Source organism: Dromiciops gliroides, chromosome 4 (assembly GCF_019393635.1).
Source record: "Dromiciops gliroides isolate mDroGli1 chromosome 4, mDroGli1.pri, whole genome shotgun sequence".
In the NCBI taxonomy this organism is placed as follows: Eukaryota; Metazoa; Chordata; class Mammalia; order Microbiotheria; family Microbiotheriidae; genus Dromiciops; species Dromiciops gliroides.
Window position 1 is genome coordinate 437406479 of NC_057864.1, and position 16735 is coordinate 437423213.

The 16735-nt window shown below is 49.1% G+C and overlaps 1 protein-coding gene across 3 annotated transcripts in view; it reads left to right on the top strand.

Annotated features, from left to right (window-relative positions):
- KCNC4 (potassium voltage-gated channel subfamily C member 4) overlaps positions 1-16735 on the top strand; it is a 70135-nt gene that overhangs the window by 21577 nt on the left and 31823 nt on the right. Inside the window, exons 3-4 of one of the 3 annotated variants that reach the window (XM_044004704.1) lie at positions 2952-3149; positions 7278-7533. In XM_044004704.1, the coding sequence (XP_043860639.1) occupies positions 2952-3149; positions 7278-7447 (368 nt within the window). In that variant the 3' untranslated portion in view covers positions 7448-7533. Of the gene's footprint in view, positions 1-2951; positions 3150-7277; positions 7534-14216; positions 15400-16735 lie in introns of those variants that run through there. The other 2 variants (XM_044004705.1, XM_044004703.1) reach the window with 2 other exon arrangements.

Consider the following 16735-nt stretch of genomic DNA (forward strand, 5'->3'; position numbering starts at 1 on the left):
AAGAGAGGGTGAGAATCATAGCCCCAGCGTCCAAAAGACTGGAAGAAGGGAAACAAATGTTTCTTAGCCACTTATCATGTACTGGGCACTGTCTAAAACATCATGCTGGATGCTAAGGATATAGACAAAAATGAAATTGCTGCCCTCAAAAAGATCATAGTCTATATATCTAATTATATTTAAAGCACATGCAGGATGAATACGTATAAATTTAGCAGGGAGGTAATAGCAGCCCTTAAGAATAATAATAACAAAGCACTTTTATATCTATTATTTCATTTCAACTTCACAAATATTATTTCAACAACCCTGAAAAGTAGGGACAATGACAATGACAATGATGGTAATGATACTCATTTTCCAGTTGAGGAAATTGAGGCAGAGGTTGACTGACTTGCCCAGGGTCACACAGCTAATGTCTGAGGTACAATTTGAACTTGGGTCTTTATGACTCTTCTATTCACTGGGCCACCTAGCTGGAGGTCCTGATTGGAGCTATCCTGAAAGAGTTGGAGAAGTTCTTGTTCTGGCTGGATTTGGGCTTCCATATTTCCAAAAGTAAAGCCGCTATTTGGAGGACTGGTCCATGGCTTGTGGCTGGCAAGGAGCCAGGAAGCCAGAATAAGGCATGGTATAGGAAGGCTGAAATCTGAGTCTCCAGGTGGTGTCTTTAATGGACTTCCAGCTATAAGAGGGGAGCCCCATAGTAAAGAGCCCTTTGCCTTGGCAGACCCTGGTATCCAGTCTGGATTCTTATGCAGAAGAGAGCTAGCCCTCCATTATTTAATCAGAGAATTGGAGACATAGAAGGGATCTAGATGTTTAACCCTAGGCTGGTTCTCCATGTTCTCAGTGTCCCTAACTATGGTCTTCTACCACCCATCCGAAGTGTTTGCTCAGGAAAACAAAATAACTTTAAGACTCCCATGGTGGCTCGATCCAGGTCAAGCATGATGGAAGCTAACCCTGATTTACCTATAGGCGACCTTATTGATTAGGTCTTAAGGAGCTCCTCACTTGAAGCAATTTGCTTTGCTTAACTGTGAATATTTGTTACAGAGGTTTTCTTTTTCTTTTCTGTGTGTGTGTGTGTGTGTGTGTGTGTGCAATTGGGATATGGCAGAAGTGGGAGGTAGAGAAAATAAATGTCTGTTAATTGAAAAAAACCCTAAATTTTCAAAAAGCTAAAAAAGAAACTCCACCCTATATAACAATTGGAAAGAAATATTTCTTTTTTTTTTTTACAGTACTGTAAAATAAAAGCTTCCCTAATCGCTCTTGTTAATCAACTAACCATTCAACAAGCATCCATTAAGGGATTATATATGCAGGTCCGCCACACAATAGACACCTTATAAATGCACAACAGAGAATATAATAACAACTACCTCACAAGCTTGTTGTGAGCATAAATGTGATAACATATTTTAAATATTTCGCAAACCATAAAGTACTATAAAGTCTAGCTGACATTAGCTATTATTATTATTAAACGCTTATTTGATTGATGAGTCGGTTGATTGAAAGGCATTATGCTGGGTATTAAGCATACCAAGACAAAAAGGAAATAAGGAAATAGTCCCTGCCTTCAACTTTCTTTCTTTTTTCTTTCTTTCTTTCTTTTTTCTTTCTTTCTTCTTTCTTTCTTTCTTTCTTTCTTTCTTTCTTTCTTTCTTTCTTTCTTTCTTTCTTTCTTTCTTTCTTCCTTTCTTTTCTTCCTTCCTTCCTTCCTTTTTCTCTCTCCTTTCCCTGCTTCCTTCCTTTCTTTTTTCTTTCTTCCTTCCACCTACCTGCTTATCTATCCATTCATCTCTCTCTATATATCCACCCATCTCTATACATCCATTTATCTCTCTAGTTATCCATCTAGCCATCTATTTGTTTACCCATCCACCTATCTCTCTATCCAGCTGTCTCTCTAACCATCCATCTATCTATTTAGTGATCCATCTCTCTAACCATTTATCTAATTATATTCAAATGTATACAAGATAAATACAATGTAAATTTGGCTGGGAGGTAATAGAAGCTCTTAAGAATAATAAATAATGCTGAGGGGCAGCTGGGTGGTGCAGTGGATAGAACACCAACCCTGGATTCAGGAAAACCTGAGTTCAAATCCAGCCTCAGACACTTGACACTTACTAGCTGTGTGACCCTGGGCAAGTCACTTAACCTCAATTGCCTCACACACACACACACAAAAAGAATAATAAAGCTGATAATCCCCTACATTGATAAAGAGGTTTAACCTTTCTAAAGGACTTTTCTATCTAGTGTCCCATTTGAGCCTTGTGAGCAGTCTGGGATCTAGGTGGCCCTGCCTATATGCTAGACCTCACTGGAAGGTCAAGGAGGCAGAAGCCAGAGCTAAGGCCTAAGGAAAAGGACAGATCATTGGAAAGAAGGGCCCACCTGGAAGCAAATGGCTCTTGGAAAAGTGCCCCAAACTGCACACGACGTTCTCAAGTCACAAAGAGCTTATCTGCTTCTTTAGTTCGTCTGGGCCATGGAAAGTGGTAGAAGATAAGGAATCGCCAGCCAAGTGAAAAAGCTAGCCCCAGCATTGGATTCAGGGGCCTGAAAAGAGGGTGATCCCTCAATCCCCGGGTGTATGGTGAAGGTCACAGGTGTTCATGTGCATTGGCTCATAGACTTAGAGATATTGGGGGAGCTAGAAGTCATCAAGTCCAACTCTCATTTTGCAAACAAGCAAACAAAAAACTAGAGATTTTAAGCGAGTTGCCAAGAGTCATACAATTAGTAAGTCAGGATCCAAATCCATATCTTCCTGACTCCCACCAGTTCCAGGTCACCCCCCTTGATCTTCATCAGCAGCTGAATCCAGAACTAATCCACCTCAAGCAAGAGGAGCATCGTCTCTTCCTTCCCCATGGGTGCAGGCCTTTCAATCCATACTGTATTTCCCCTCTCCTCCCTGCCCTTCTCAGATTCCAAGCAAAATGGAGATGCAAATGTGGTGCTGTCAGATGAGGAGGGGGCCTGCCTTACCCAGCCTCTGGCCTCAGCCCCGGAGGATCGAAGGGCCATGCGCCGTTCCAGCACCAGGGACAAGAACAAGAAAGCAGCCACCTGTTTTCTGCTCAGCGCTGGAGACTATGCTTGTGCCGATGGTAGTGTCCGAAAAGGTAAGGAAGGCCCTTCTGTCCGACTGGGTGGGAAGGAGGGCATCTAGGGACAGGTGAGGCAGAGCCTGGGGTGAGGGGTCACACTATCTTCTCAATATGATAGCCCCATCTCCGAGGCCAAACCACATCTTTGGATCAGGGCCAGGCTCATCGGCCCCCACCCCTTCTGTTTGTGCTGTTCCTGCCCCCTTCTCCTCCACCACCAGCTCGTGTGTGCTCTCCACTAAGCTTCTTCTTCCAGGGACTTATCTCCTTCCTATAAACCCATTTCCTGCCTTCTCTCTTCCTCCATCTTCCACTTCTTGGCTTTCCTGTGCCTTGGCTCTGGCTGCTTGACCCTTAAGTCCATTTCCATCCCCACAGGCAGAAGCCTGCATTCCTCACTCATCTCTCTCTCCAGTGCCTTCCCCCTCTGACATCAGCCCCAGCACCTTCTCCTCAGCTCCTGAGCTCTGGGCCTTTCCTTTCTTAGGGGTCTTCGGGTTTGGTGCTCAGGGCTGGGTTGGGTCTGGGAACCCCAAAGCACCTTCCCAGGCCACCTGAATTTTTCAGGCCATTTCCTCCTGGATAGCCCCCACCAGAAGTACGATCCATGGCTGTCCCAAAGGCAGGACTGTTTGATCACTCCCAGATGAGGGAAGAATAAAGAAAAGAAGTAGCCTTCTAAAACCAGGATTCGAGAACCCGGGACTCATTTCTGGATAAGGGTCAGACCTTGGGCTCAGGCTAGCCCAGAAAATCAAGTTCCCCATTGTTTGGAGCAGTCAAGCAGAGAGGAATGTAGTCATCGAGGAGGCCTTGCTTGGCTCTGTCTCCAAGGCTAGGCCAGGCCAGCCTATATGATGCCTGTCAGCACAGAGCATTGACTTTGGGGAGGACCTGGGTTTGAATTCCACCTCTTGACACTTGTAACCTTGGGCAAAGTTTGGTGCTGAGATCTCTTCATTATCATTGTCATCATCTCCCTGGGATTTTCTAGGTCACCCTGCAGCTCAGCTCTAGGCTTCTAGGGATTCAAATAGCTGAAGTCAGGGGTATAAGGAACAATAGTTGTAACCCATCTAAGAGCTGCCTCTGTCAACGACAATAAATTTGCTCACATATCATGACCAAATCCCCACTTGTAGTGTTCTAAGCCCCTTCGTTAATGTTGAAGATAGGGCTCCATTTCTGACCCTAGACCTAGGAACAACTCACTTCCCACCCACCCCACACATTTGTATGTTTGTATCCTATAGACCCGGGACTGACTAATGATCCTGGCTGGGCTGGGCTATGTGTTCTAAGCTGGAGCATCTCTTACATGCCTCCCCAGCAGTGAGCGCCTCCTCTTTCTTTTTACCCATCTAGCTGCTTCCTCCACTCTCCACCCCACGTTCCCCATGCCTTTGACCTCTGGCACCCCTGTCCTAGTTTGATTAGGGGCAGCTAGGTGGTGTAGTGGAAAGAGCACTGGCCCTGAAGTTGGGAGGACCTAAGTTCACATCTCTCTTCTGATACTTACTTGCTGTGGGACCCTGGGCAAGTCACTTAACCCCATTTACTTTAAACATCCATGGCCATCTCTGGTCATCCTGATATATATATATATATATATATATATACATACATATACATATATATATATATATATATATATATATATCACCACTGGACCCAGGTGGCTCTGGAGGAGAGATTGAGATTGGTGACCTTACAAAGCCCTCCCTAGATTAAATCCAACTCAGTGCAAATCATGACTTCACCTCAATGTCATGGTCCTCTTCAAGAATGAAGGACAAACAGCAACTTAAGCTCAGTCCTGAACCTTTATCCCTGGGAAATTGCTAGTGAGTGGGACTGCCCCAATCCCTCTACTTATTTCAGCCATCCCCTTCCTTCCCTCTCCAGCCAGGGGGCCCAGTGTACCCAGTGTAGGTCTTGTCATTCACTTTTCCTTAACCTGTCTCCACCCTTTCCCTCCCAGGGCCATACCACTGGCTCTGCCCAGGTGCCTAACAGCTCCTTTTTCCACCCTGCCTTCTAGGAATTTATCTTCCATGTATAAGAATGTCTCTATTAGCATTAAGCTAACTGCCCCCCAGTAATATTGTTTTTCCCAAAGGCATCTCTTCATGGAACAAGTGCACAGTGGCAGGGTGATATATGCCTGCAGTTTGAAACCCTTAGGCCGACTCTGAGAGGAAATCCTGAGGCTGAATTGATAATAATCAGACCCTGGGAGTGGGGGTGGTATTTTAGCCTTATTTGGTTCCTATACTCTGCTCCCAGGGACAGCCAGGTCCCCATGTAAGGATGGGGTACCACTTGGCACCCAGAGTAGATGCAGAATGAATTGCTATATTACCCTAGGGGAATCACTTGATATTTCTTTGCCTTGGTGACTGTTTCTATGAAATAGGGACCAGAAACAGCGGTCTGCAATGTACTGAGTGTTGAGTCCAAAAGGAGCCTAGTCCTGGAGTTCTAGGGTTATCCCCATTAGGCCTCAGCCCAGAGTTCTTGGTAGTGGAAGATAGGCTCTCAAAGGAAATTGTTTCTTAGCTCCTGCTTTGCTCCCAGGGCCCAGGTGTCCCCAGCCTGTTCAGAGAATGAAGAGGAGGTCAGGTGCTGGGGTGGAATCAGATGGAAGAGGCCTGGCAGGTTCTGGCCAGGTGAAGGAAGTGTCTCCAGATTCAATTCAATGGCTAACTATTGTTTGAGCAGATGGTCCCTTCCTTTTCCCATCTGAGGCAGCTGCCCCAGCCCTACCCTTTTTGGCCCTTCGTTCTACCCCCATCCTCAGTGGCTTTAAAAAGCCACTCAAGGGTGAAATGAGCCCACCCCTATGTAAGGTTCTCCACTCTTCTTTCCCAAGTGCGGCACCTTGTCCCAATGTTGAGGGTCTAGGTTTCAGTACAGAGAACCTCTGTACATATAACAACTGTGTGACCTTGGGCAAGTCATTTAACTCCTATGGGCCTTACAGTTTCTGATCTGTAAAATGAGGGAGGTGGCCTCCAAAGTTTCTTCCAGCCATAGATCTCCAATCCTATGATCTTTTACCTTTCCACAAGGAGAGAGCACTGCCCCAAGCACCAGGGAATATGGGAGCCAGTGAGTGCCTTAGTGCATAAGGGTCTGTGTGCATGGACATTGTCAGACATGTGCTCTCTGTAGCATGTGCAGTCACCATTTATGCGAGTGACATCAGCAGCAGAAACAGGCCTTCTGTGGGCTTCTGCCTCAGTAGCATACATGGAAGGGTATCGGAGAGACTGTGTTTCAAGGTTGCATCAGTAGATGGGGAGGTGGTAAGAATGGGGGCAGAGAGGACAAAAGCAGGAGGAGTGGCATCTGTCTCTGGGGGCGTCCACATGTTGGTATGTAGTAAGAGCAAGTGCTCTGCGTGTGTATGTGTTTGTGGAGAAGGGAAAACCTGCCTCCTGCTGCCAACACAGCCTGTGCCTCAGGGAGAAGAGCCCCTGGGGTACCCATTGGGCCCAGCCACTGTGTTTGTGAGATGCCTCTACACAGCTCCTTGGTAACAAATACGTTGCTTAGCCAATTAGAGTGACCTTCATGAGGGAACAGGTGGGTTGCTGGGAAACAGGCCCGCTAAGCAAGCGTGGCAATTAGCATTCTCGAACCCCCAACGCTCGGCAACTTTCCCTGAACCTGGTACCCGAGCCCAGTTTGGAAACAGCATCGTGGGGAGCAGCCGTGGGGCTGGGCCCATAGGGTTGAGTAAGCTGACTTCGCAAGAGGCCCTCAGCAGAGATGCCACTCACTGCTCCTTAGCCAGCTGCCTCCATCCCCCACTATTAGGAAAGAAGGAAGATGATTTGAGGGAGGGATGCCCCAGTCAGGGGAGGCCTGTCTAGGAATGGAGATATGACAGATGTGAGCTGGGGCGAGCCAGAGGGTTACTGAGCACAGGGCAGGCCGGGTTCTCTATTAAAGAAAGACTTATGTCGTGCATCTTCCCCAGGAGGGGAAGATTTTGTCTCCGGGGGGAGATGAGAGCTGGTAAGCCAGGGGCCATTGACCCCGGGGGTCCCTTTTGGTGCCCCTTGGTGAAAATACTGCATAGCCTAAGTGGGCAGTGCAGCCTCTCTCTCATCATGCATCTGCCTTTTCTTCACCAAGGCTGTGAAAAGTCCAGAAGTCTAAACAACATAGCCGGAGCAGCAGGAACCAGTCTGGGGCTGTCTCCACTCACATCGCACTACAGTTCACCCTACCCTCCGAGAAAGCTCCTGCTCTCCCACCCCTTCCATTCTCTAACGGGCCCGACACACGGACACGCTGCTCCTTAACCAACCGTCTCCAGCGCCACGGTGCATCGAGGCTGCTCCAGCTCACTCATCCTCCTCGCTCGCCTGCCCGCCCTCTGCCTCTCCCCCTCTCCTTGCCATGACTCATGCTGCCCGTAGAGATGCTTCCCAGCCCCACCACCCCCCCACCACCCCTCCTCCCCTGCTCAGGCATCAAAGCAGGCAGACTTTGGCCCACTTGGGGCTCCTTACTCCAACAGCATCTGATTCTTCAGAACTCCCAGCTCTGGAGTCATTGACCAAAAGCAGAGAACTCCAATCTGCTGTCCCCCTCGGCTGTTCTAGGATCATCCTGAGAGGACAGATAATAAGACTTCTCCAGCTCCTGGCCCTCATCAGGGCTCCTCTGTCCCTGTTCTTCCCCGCTGTCTTCGTTCTGGGCAGTTCTATGTGGCTGTGTGCGCAGGCGGCGCCCCCACACATATCCTAGAGCTGAACTACGCTGGGGCCTCAGCACCTTTCTTACCTTAGACATTTATTTTTTTAATTGCAACAAATACATTCCATTTCCGTGTTGCCTTTAGCCAGTTATGAAACAGTCTGTGCAAGGATGTCTCTGCCTGTCTGTCTATCTTCCCCCAAGAGTTTGGGCCTGCTTAAAGCAATAGTCTTGCCATAGAAATGGGCTAAATGACCTTTCGTTCACCTCTCTTCTCCCCAAATCCATCATTCTCATTTTCTCTCTCCCTCTCCCTCTCCCTCTCCCTCTCCCTCTCCCTCTCCCTCTCCCTCTGCCTCTCCCTCTCTCTCTCCCTCTCCCTCTCCCTCTCCCTCTCCCTCTCCCTCTCCCTCTCCCTCTCCCTCTCCCTCTCCCTCTCCCTCTCCCTCTCCCTCTCCCTCTCCCTCTCCCTCTCCCTCTCCCTCTCCCTCTGCCTCTCCCTCTCCCTCTGCCTCTCCCTCTCCCTCTCCCTCTCCCTCTCCCTCTCCCTCTCCCTCTCCCTCTGCCTCTCCCTCTCCCTCTCCCTCTCCCTCTCCCTCTCCCTCTCCCTCTCCCTCTCCCTCTCTCTCTCATAGGATGGGGGTGGGGGGAGGCTTAGGAGCCTTTATTTTATTCCTCAGTCATGTTGCTTTCCATCTTGGAGAACTAGATCAGGAACAATCCCCTGTGGTCATGGAGGAGGATCGGGCTTCCCTCCGGAGCTCTCCACCCTGAACTCTACTGACCGATGACTCAGGGGAGAACGACTTTGTGCTGCTACAGAAAGCACAGCTTTCTGATGATCCCCCCCCCTTCTCCCTGGCTGTTCCAGGCAATCCTCCCCCCCCCCCGCCCCCAACACACACACACCCCTTGCTGGTTTCACAGGCCAGGCCACATAGCAATAATCAGAACTCCAGCCACCCCTGTGTTTTCATCTGATTCCCATGTTGTGGTCTGTGTTTCCCATTCCCAATACCCCCCACCAAATCCCTCCTCTCCTGCCAAACTCCCCGCCCTGCCTGCCTCTGAGTCACCTACTGTTCCCACCCAGCCTCTCCTCTCTCTATTTCTGCCAGAAGCAGAGACTCATCTAATTTCTATAATTAAGTGTATTCATTTACCTAACGATCCCGATCCCGGGGAGCACAACAGGTTTGTGAGTCACTAAGTAAGCATGCGTGTGCCTTCATCGCAGCTGAAGGAGACAGGAGAGAACTGATTTACCACCTGGGCCCTACCTGCCACTAAGCTGAGGACTGAGTTAGCCTTTTGGGCCTGGGCCCCTAGCACAGGGGGCGTGTAAATCTTAACAACTGGGCCAGGTTTCCCAGTGGGGTCCTCCTGACCCTTCTGAGCCTGTCTCACGCCTGGGCCTTCTGAAAGGCCCGAGAAACTTCTCACTGGAGACACTTCATGAGTACCTGACGGGGATTAGAGCTGACAGTGGAGCTATGTGCTCGGCAATTTTTAGAATTGGCATTATGCAACTTAGTGGGAATGACTAACCGTCCGACTCTGCTCCTTCCCGAGCTGGCAGAGGCAAAGTTACAGCAAGAAAGCAGGTTCTGGGAGTGGAGCACCAGTGACAATTGGGAAGCTTTGAAAGATAGGAATCGGGGGTCAACATGGGTAGCTTTCTTGAGAAGAGCAAGGCCTCTGTCCAAGGGTTTCCTGCCTTAGATACGTCCTAAGTCTTTAAGGTTCTTGGTGAGATAAGCCTTGTTCCAGCTGCTGGGATGTCCTAGGCTCTCCAGGTACTAGGATGCTTGTGCCTTGCTTTACCCCCAGCCCCACCCCCACCCCCCAGAGTAAGATACTGCTCCCTCTAGGGGTAAAGGAGAGGCATATGAGGAGCACATCTCCCAGCATTTACACCTCACTTTAAGATGTACAAAGTGCTTAAGAGTGTGCCCATCCATGAGTCCTCCAGAGACAGGAAAGAATGCCTTGAGGAGTAGGAAGAACCAATGAGGTACCAGAGTGGCCAATCAAGCAGCCTTGGAGCTGGGAGAGAGTCTCCTGGGAGGGGGGGGGGCGGGGAAGCCAAGGGCGCCAGGGGGCTAATTTGGCCCTGGCCAGGGACAGCATGAGCTAAGAGCACAATATAACCCCCATCCAAGCATAGCTATTTTCTCCTCCGACTCTCTGTTTCAGAGAATTGAGTTGGCTATTTCTGTGGCGACCTCAGGAGCTGTCAGGAACCCAAGTTTCCACAGTCCTCCCCCACCCCTCTGCCCCTGTGGGGGCACCCCCCTCAAGCAAGCTGCCCTTGTCCTGGGTCCAGCTGGCTCTGGGCAGCCTGATTGGGGTTGGTGCTGAGCTGAGGCTGGCTCTTGAACTTTTCCTCCTGGCTCTTTGATAATGACACAGAACTCACAGCTTGGTAGCAATTTGAGGTCTCTGTGCCTCCTCCCCTGCCCATCCCCAGGATCTGGAGGGGCTCTGGCCAGGGGTGGGGGGACAGAGACAGGCCTGGTTGTGTCCACTGTCTCTGCTTCTACAGAAATGCCAGCCTCCTCTTACTACCCTTAAAGCCCTACTATAATACTACCTCTATGGAGCAGCCCCTCATCAGAAAAAAAAAAGCTTTCCTTCTTCAGACTGTGTGAGGCACTTTATTTGCCTATATGTGGTACAATAATGTGTTGAATCTCTTCTATTAGATAGTAAACTCCATGAGGGCAAGGACTGTCTTACAGAAACTTTGTACCTCCCCCAATGCACAATGGCCTGGTCACAACAGGCACTTAATAAATGGTTGTTCAAGTGAAATCTATCTTTAGTGAAACATTGTTGGGGCATTGGCAGTGGGGGAAGGGACCGAATTAACTTGCAATCACTTTATCGAGTGCTGATGGCATACAGAGCCTGCAGGGTTCATCCCCTGTGTAGATCAGCCTAAAAAGGACAATTGCCTCCTATCCATTAGGGTATAAAAGACCATTAGGTGGGGGCAGCTAGCTGGTGCAGTGGATAAAGCACTGGCCCTGGATTCAGGAGGACCTGAGTTCAAATCCATCCTCAGACACTTGACACTTACTAGCTGTGTGACCCTGGGCAAGTCATTTAATCCCCATTGCCCTGGGGGGAAAAAGACCATTAGGTTTTGGAATGTGGCCCTTCACGATAGGAGGAGAGGTTGTTGGGCTCGGTCCCACCTTCCCACCCATCTGGGTCGGTCATTGACCTTTTAGCCTTTCTTGGATTCAGGACTCAGTTTCTTCACCTTGAGGATTCAATAGGATGCTGTCTATCCTGGTTCCTTACCTAGCTGCCTCCCCATCTGGGTCTGGCCATTAGGACTTCTGGTCTCTCTTGGCTACAGGACTTGTTTCCTCCAATTTGAGGATTTGACACATTTGATGCTCTCCAGTCCTGACAAGAGGATGGGTGGGGGGTCTCAGGATGAGCTTTTCACTTGGGACCAAAGCACTAGGGTTAGCATGGGGGAATGGGGTGGGGAAGGAGACCTTTTGGGGTCTTCTATCTTGTGGAGAGAGGCAACCATAGGGCCAGATAGAGCCCCACAATTTTAAATGCTATTTCCCCCTGATGTGTTGCTGAAGCCATAGAGGAAAGTGGTATGGAACCAGGGGTTGGTCAGTGTAATGATTGGAATGACGCCACCTGCTGGAGACTTACTGGCAGATGGTGTCATTCCAATCATTACATCAGGAATTCTTTCCAGGGGCATCATATAGACCAGTGATCCAGAATACTGATTAGGGCACCAGGAGCAGTGCTGGTGTACCAGAAGTGTATTGTTGACTTTCATTGTGTCCAGGAAGGGCAAGGAGCAATGCTTCCGGGTAGGGTCCGGTTCTCTCCCTATGCTTCTCTCCACTTAGCTCATCTCTCATTTCTGGCAAGTTGGTGAGGCAGGCATAGCCCAGAATGGGATCCCCTGTTTTAAGGGGCTTCCTAAGTATCTATCTACTCTGTCAGATTGCCCAGGGGAGGGATCATGGGGATGGGGGTAGGGAATCATTCCCCCAAAGTGGGATCCCTTGGGGGCACCAGACCATAGGATTTACAGCTGGAAGGAACCTTAGAGACCCCTAGTCCAACTCCCATATTTTACAGATGAGGCCCAGAGGGGTTACATAAGATTACAAATGCAGAGCGAACCCTGATGCCATCTGGTGCAACCCCACCCCCGTTTTACAAAAGAAGACCCTCAGGGCTCAGAGAGGTTGGATGCCTTGTTGAAAGTCACACGGTTAGTAACAAAGCCAGGATTCCAGCCTGGATCCTTTCTTGCAGATCTTATTATCTTCTTTCCCCAGGTCCCTTCCTCTTCCCTCTTGCTTCCTTTTATCCTTCACAAGACCTTTCACACAGCTCTGTCTTGGGAGAGTTTGAGATTGGGAGGATGTGGATAGCCTTTCAGATGAACGGGAGTCTCTCCATTTATGCCCTCTTGGAATCTGACACCTGCCCCAGGTGGTTTCCCCACGGCCTTGGGCTTCAGTAGAAGAGGGAAGAAGGGAACAAGATAATGTAACAGATTTTGGAGCCAGAGTTGGGAGCAGGGAAGAAGGCCTTCCTCTCTCCCCTTTATGCCTGACAGGAGGAGGAACCTGCTCCAGACTAGCTAAACTGGGATTGTTGTCCATCCACTGTGCAGTGAAAGTATGGTACAGTAAGAGAACACTGGGACAAAGCCCACTTCTGACCTTTATCTGTGTGACCTTGGGCAAATAACTTAGGTAAATGCCTTGTGCCTCATCTATAAAATGAGGGGGGATGGCCTCAGAGCCACGATCCCATGAAGATTGTAAATTTGGAGCTGGGAGGAGCCTCAGAAACCATCCAGTCCAACCCCCAGAGAGATGATTCCTTAAGCTCCTACACAGGCAGGAAATAACAGGTCTGGGATGGCTTCAAGTTGTTTGCTCTTTCCTCTGAGCACATTGTCTACCAGATGCCTGGGACAAGGAGAAAGAACCCGGGTGCCTAGTGACCTGAAGGAAGCTTGCATAGGGCATGGGGTCCTGTATGGTGAGGCATGTCTTTAGATGAGTAGAAAGAGCATTGGTCTTGGAGTCAGGAGAGATGTGGGTTTAAATCTCTAGTGTGATATAGCTATATGACTGTGGGAAACTCTCTAAAGCTCTTAGCCTCAGTATCCTCCTCTGTGAAAGGGGGAAATTATATCCACACTGCCTACCTCCTAGGGCTGTTGTGAGGAAAGAACTTTGTAAACCTTTGGCTTCCTATCCAACTTTGTGCAAGACCTCTGTAGATAGGTACTGGGAAAGGTGAGGGCGTACCCACCAGGCTTCAGGAAATGTTGACTGACAGCAGGGTAGGGGATTGTCAAGACGCCATCTTGGATCCATGTTTGGTCTTCTGGATTCATACCAAATCCCTAGGACATTAGTAGGAGATGAAGAATTGCAGGAAGTGTCCTGAAAGCTGGAAGGAGGTAGTGGATAGGACTACTCAAGGCCTGAATTCGTCACTTCTCCAACTTAAGGAATATCTGCCCAGCTCCCCATGGGCTTTGGGCCTCCCATGCATTGACAGGGAAAGTAGGCAGGGCATGAGGTTTTGGGGTTTTTTTAAGTTCCCTATCTCTTGTGGGAAATACATCTGTATTTCCTTTGTGCACCAGCTAGGGTGGGAGATCAGGCTAGTAGGACACAGCAGACTGTATGGGGTCAGGACACACTGTAAGGTGTCTCCAATAAGGTTTTTAGGAATCCTGTGAGAGAGCTCAAAGCCCATCCCAATAACTCCCATGATCAAGTCTGCCAAGCTATGCCCTCATCTCCTTTAGGAGCTGTCCATCCATGGTTAGAGGGAGCAGGGGACCTTCTGGATACAAGTACCTGAACAGATCTGGAGATAGGGAACTGCGCTCTCCCTCCACACACTTTCCAAGAGCACTTTGTGTCTGTCTTTTCTAACATGTTCTACTGTATCTTATACTTATCTGCACAGACATCAGATTCTCCCTTAGGAGGTAGACTGAGCAACTTGAGGGCAGAGATGTGTTGAACTTCATCCCTATATGTCCAACCCCTGCCAAGTGGCCCTGGGCAGGGTCAGCATGGGAGATGTGTGGGTGTGAAAAAAGAAGAGGGGCTATAGAAAGGAAGAAGGGAATGGTGTTTTTACTAGTTAATTCCTATCAGCTCCTCCCAATCCTTCAGCCCAGATAATCTGCAACTGGAATCCTAGATGCCCTCCACTGGCCCCATCACCTGTGGGTTGTGGGTTTCTCCCTTCTAACTTGTTCTTGCCCTTCCCCCTATCCCCAAAGAAGGCAATGTTGATGGGAAAGTGTGTGTACCGGTGACTCACACCTGTGCTCTTTAAACACAGAGACCTGCCAAGACATCCTCTCGTCCAATTATGCCCAGGCTGAGGTCCTCACCTTCTCTTAAAGTTTGGCTCACGTGGAGGCCGGGAGCATGGAGAGAGACAGTGCAAGAGGCTTAGGGAAAACCCTGGAAACCAGGCAAGGATCTTTCACTCGGAAAGAATTGGAAATCCTTGTTTGTGCAGGACTGTTGGAAAAAATACGCACACACACATCCTATGGCCCAGGATGGGTCTGATGGTTTATTCTGTTGTATATTAAAAGATCTATATGCATATATATACATATATATTCTATATTCTTACATGCTGTACCCCTGTTTGTAGTGCATGTGTTGCTTGGTGGTCTGTCTTTTGTGTCAGCCTTTGCTACCCCCTCCTCTCCCCCACCAACCCCAAGTCCTAGGGTCCCATCTCCTTTCTTGCTCCCAGTTGTACATTCATTTTTCTGAAGTATCCAGAACCTACCAGTAGAATTCCAACCATAAACTGGCTGTTTGGCTGGTGTGGTTCCTGTTTCCACATGAGGCTTGACTTGGGTTCAGCCAATCACTGTGTCCATCTGTTCTCCCATCCCAATCTACATGTAGGCAGAAACTGACAGATTCAGACTGCCAGCCCCTCCCCACCCCAGGGATCCCCTTCAAACAGGACCCATTACTCCTACCCCTCTGGCCTGTGGTCTGTGGTGTCCTGGTCAGGAGAATGGGAGCAGGGATCCCCTGCCCATGTCCCTCGCCTGACCCATCTCCTCCACAGACAGGGGTCATTTGTTATCGTATCTCTGTGTGTTGTCTCCCTCTCCGTTTGTTTTCAAAGATGCTTCCAGGCGGACTCATGGGGAGGGAGGGGTCTGTCTGTCTGAATGGCTCAGGGGTCCGAGGACCCTGTGGAAGCCTCGGGATGAAATCAAATGAGTCGCAATACTCTCCTTCCTGACCTTGGGCCAGGGCACGCGTGCAATAGCAGGGTCAGGGCTGCCCCTTCTGCCTTGGCCTCTGCCCTTCACCCTAGCACCCCTTCCCTCTCCCCCTACCCACTCTTCCCTGGTGTCTGTCAGTACTTTTCTAAAACTGTTACCTCTCTCTGTGTCCAAGGCAATACTCCGGCCAGGAGCTGCTGGCCTGCCCGCATGCCTCTGGCTGTTATACTGTGGTCAAGCCCCAATAAAGAGATGTGGAGCTGTCTGGGCTTCTCCCTTTGCTTTCTGCAGTATGGGGGGAATGCCTTTATACATACACTTGGCACGCATACAACAGGGCTGGGACCCAGGGCCTCCCCTTGGGGAGCTCATGGTCTAAAGGTCAACATGCACATGGAGGGTCAGGCTTGGACACTCATGAAGGAGGAAGGGACACTGACTCAAGTCCAATGACTGGGTTCAAATCCTATGTATGATACTGCATGACCATAGGCAGCCTAAGCTGCTTGAGACTCAGTTTCCTCGCCCATCAAATTGGTGGATTAGATGCCCTCTGAGGCATTTTATAGGTCGATAAGCCTATGATGAAGTTTGTCCAAGGGGTCCCAACCTCCCCTCTCTATCCCATCCTATTCCCTCCCCACACCTTTTATGAACCAAATGTTCTCTCGATCAGAACTGCACCCCAGAATGCATCTCTCTCATACACCCTCTTGTATGAGGCCATAAGCCAGTCATAGGACCTTTTTAGAGTCAGACACGAATGGGTGGTGATCTGCACTGTTAAAAGGACCACTCAAGTAGATGAGATCAGAGGTCCATCTGGGCACAGAATGGGCATTGGTTGAATTGAATTTTAAAACTGGAAGAAACAACTCCATTAAGTCAACTTCTTCCTCACACGTTGATATACAGTGGCATCATATAAGGGAGGCATTATGGGACAGGAGAAAAAGCTCAGGCTCAGGAGTCAGGATCTTGGTTCAAATCTCGCCTCTTTCTCCCTGAGCCTCCTGAACCATAAAAGGAGTAGACCAGACAAAATGACCCCTGTGGTCTCTTCTGGTCTTCGGCCTATGGGCTCTAATATCTCTTCCTCCTCTACCTTTAACTCTTGCTCTATAATCTTGGGGGAGGGGGGAAATTCACATATATAATGCTTCAAAACTTGGAAAGCATTTTCCTCTCAGTAATCCTGTGAGGCAAGTGAGTGATTGTCCCCATTGTTCAGATAAAAGACTTAGACTGACAGTGAAATTTGTCTTTCTCCCCATCGAGAGAATGCTGGACTTAAGAGTCAGGAAGACTTCAGTTCTAATTTGGTCTTCGACAAATTTGGCCTAGCTGTGTGACCTTGGCCAAGTCACTTGATCTCTATCTATCTCAGTTTATTCAACTGTATGATGGGGATCGTAATAGCAGCTGCCTCCCAGGGTTATTGTGAAGGTTAAATGATATATTTGTAAAGCGCTTAATACAGTACCTGGTATATAGTAGGCATTCAATAAGTGCTTCCGCCCTTCCCTCTTTCTGTCACTCTTCCTTTCCCTCTTTCCTTCCCTCCTCCTTCCTTCTTACTCTCCCTCCTTCCTTCCTTCCT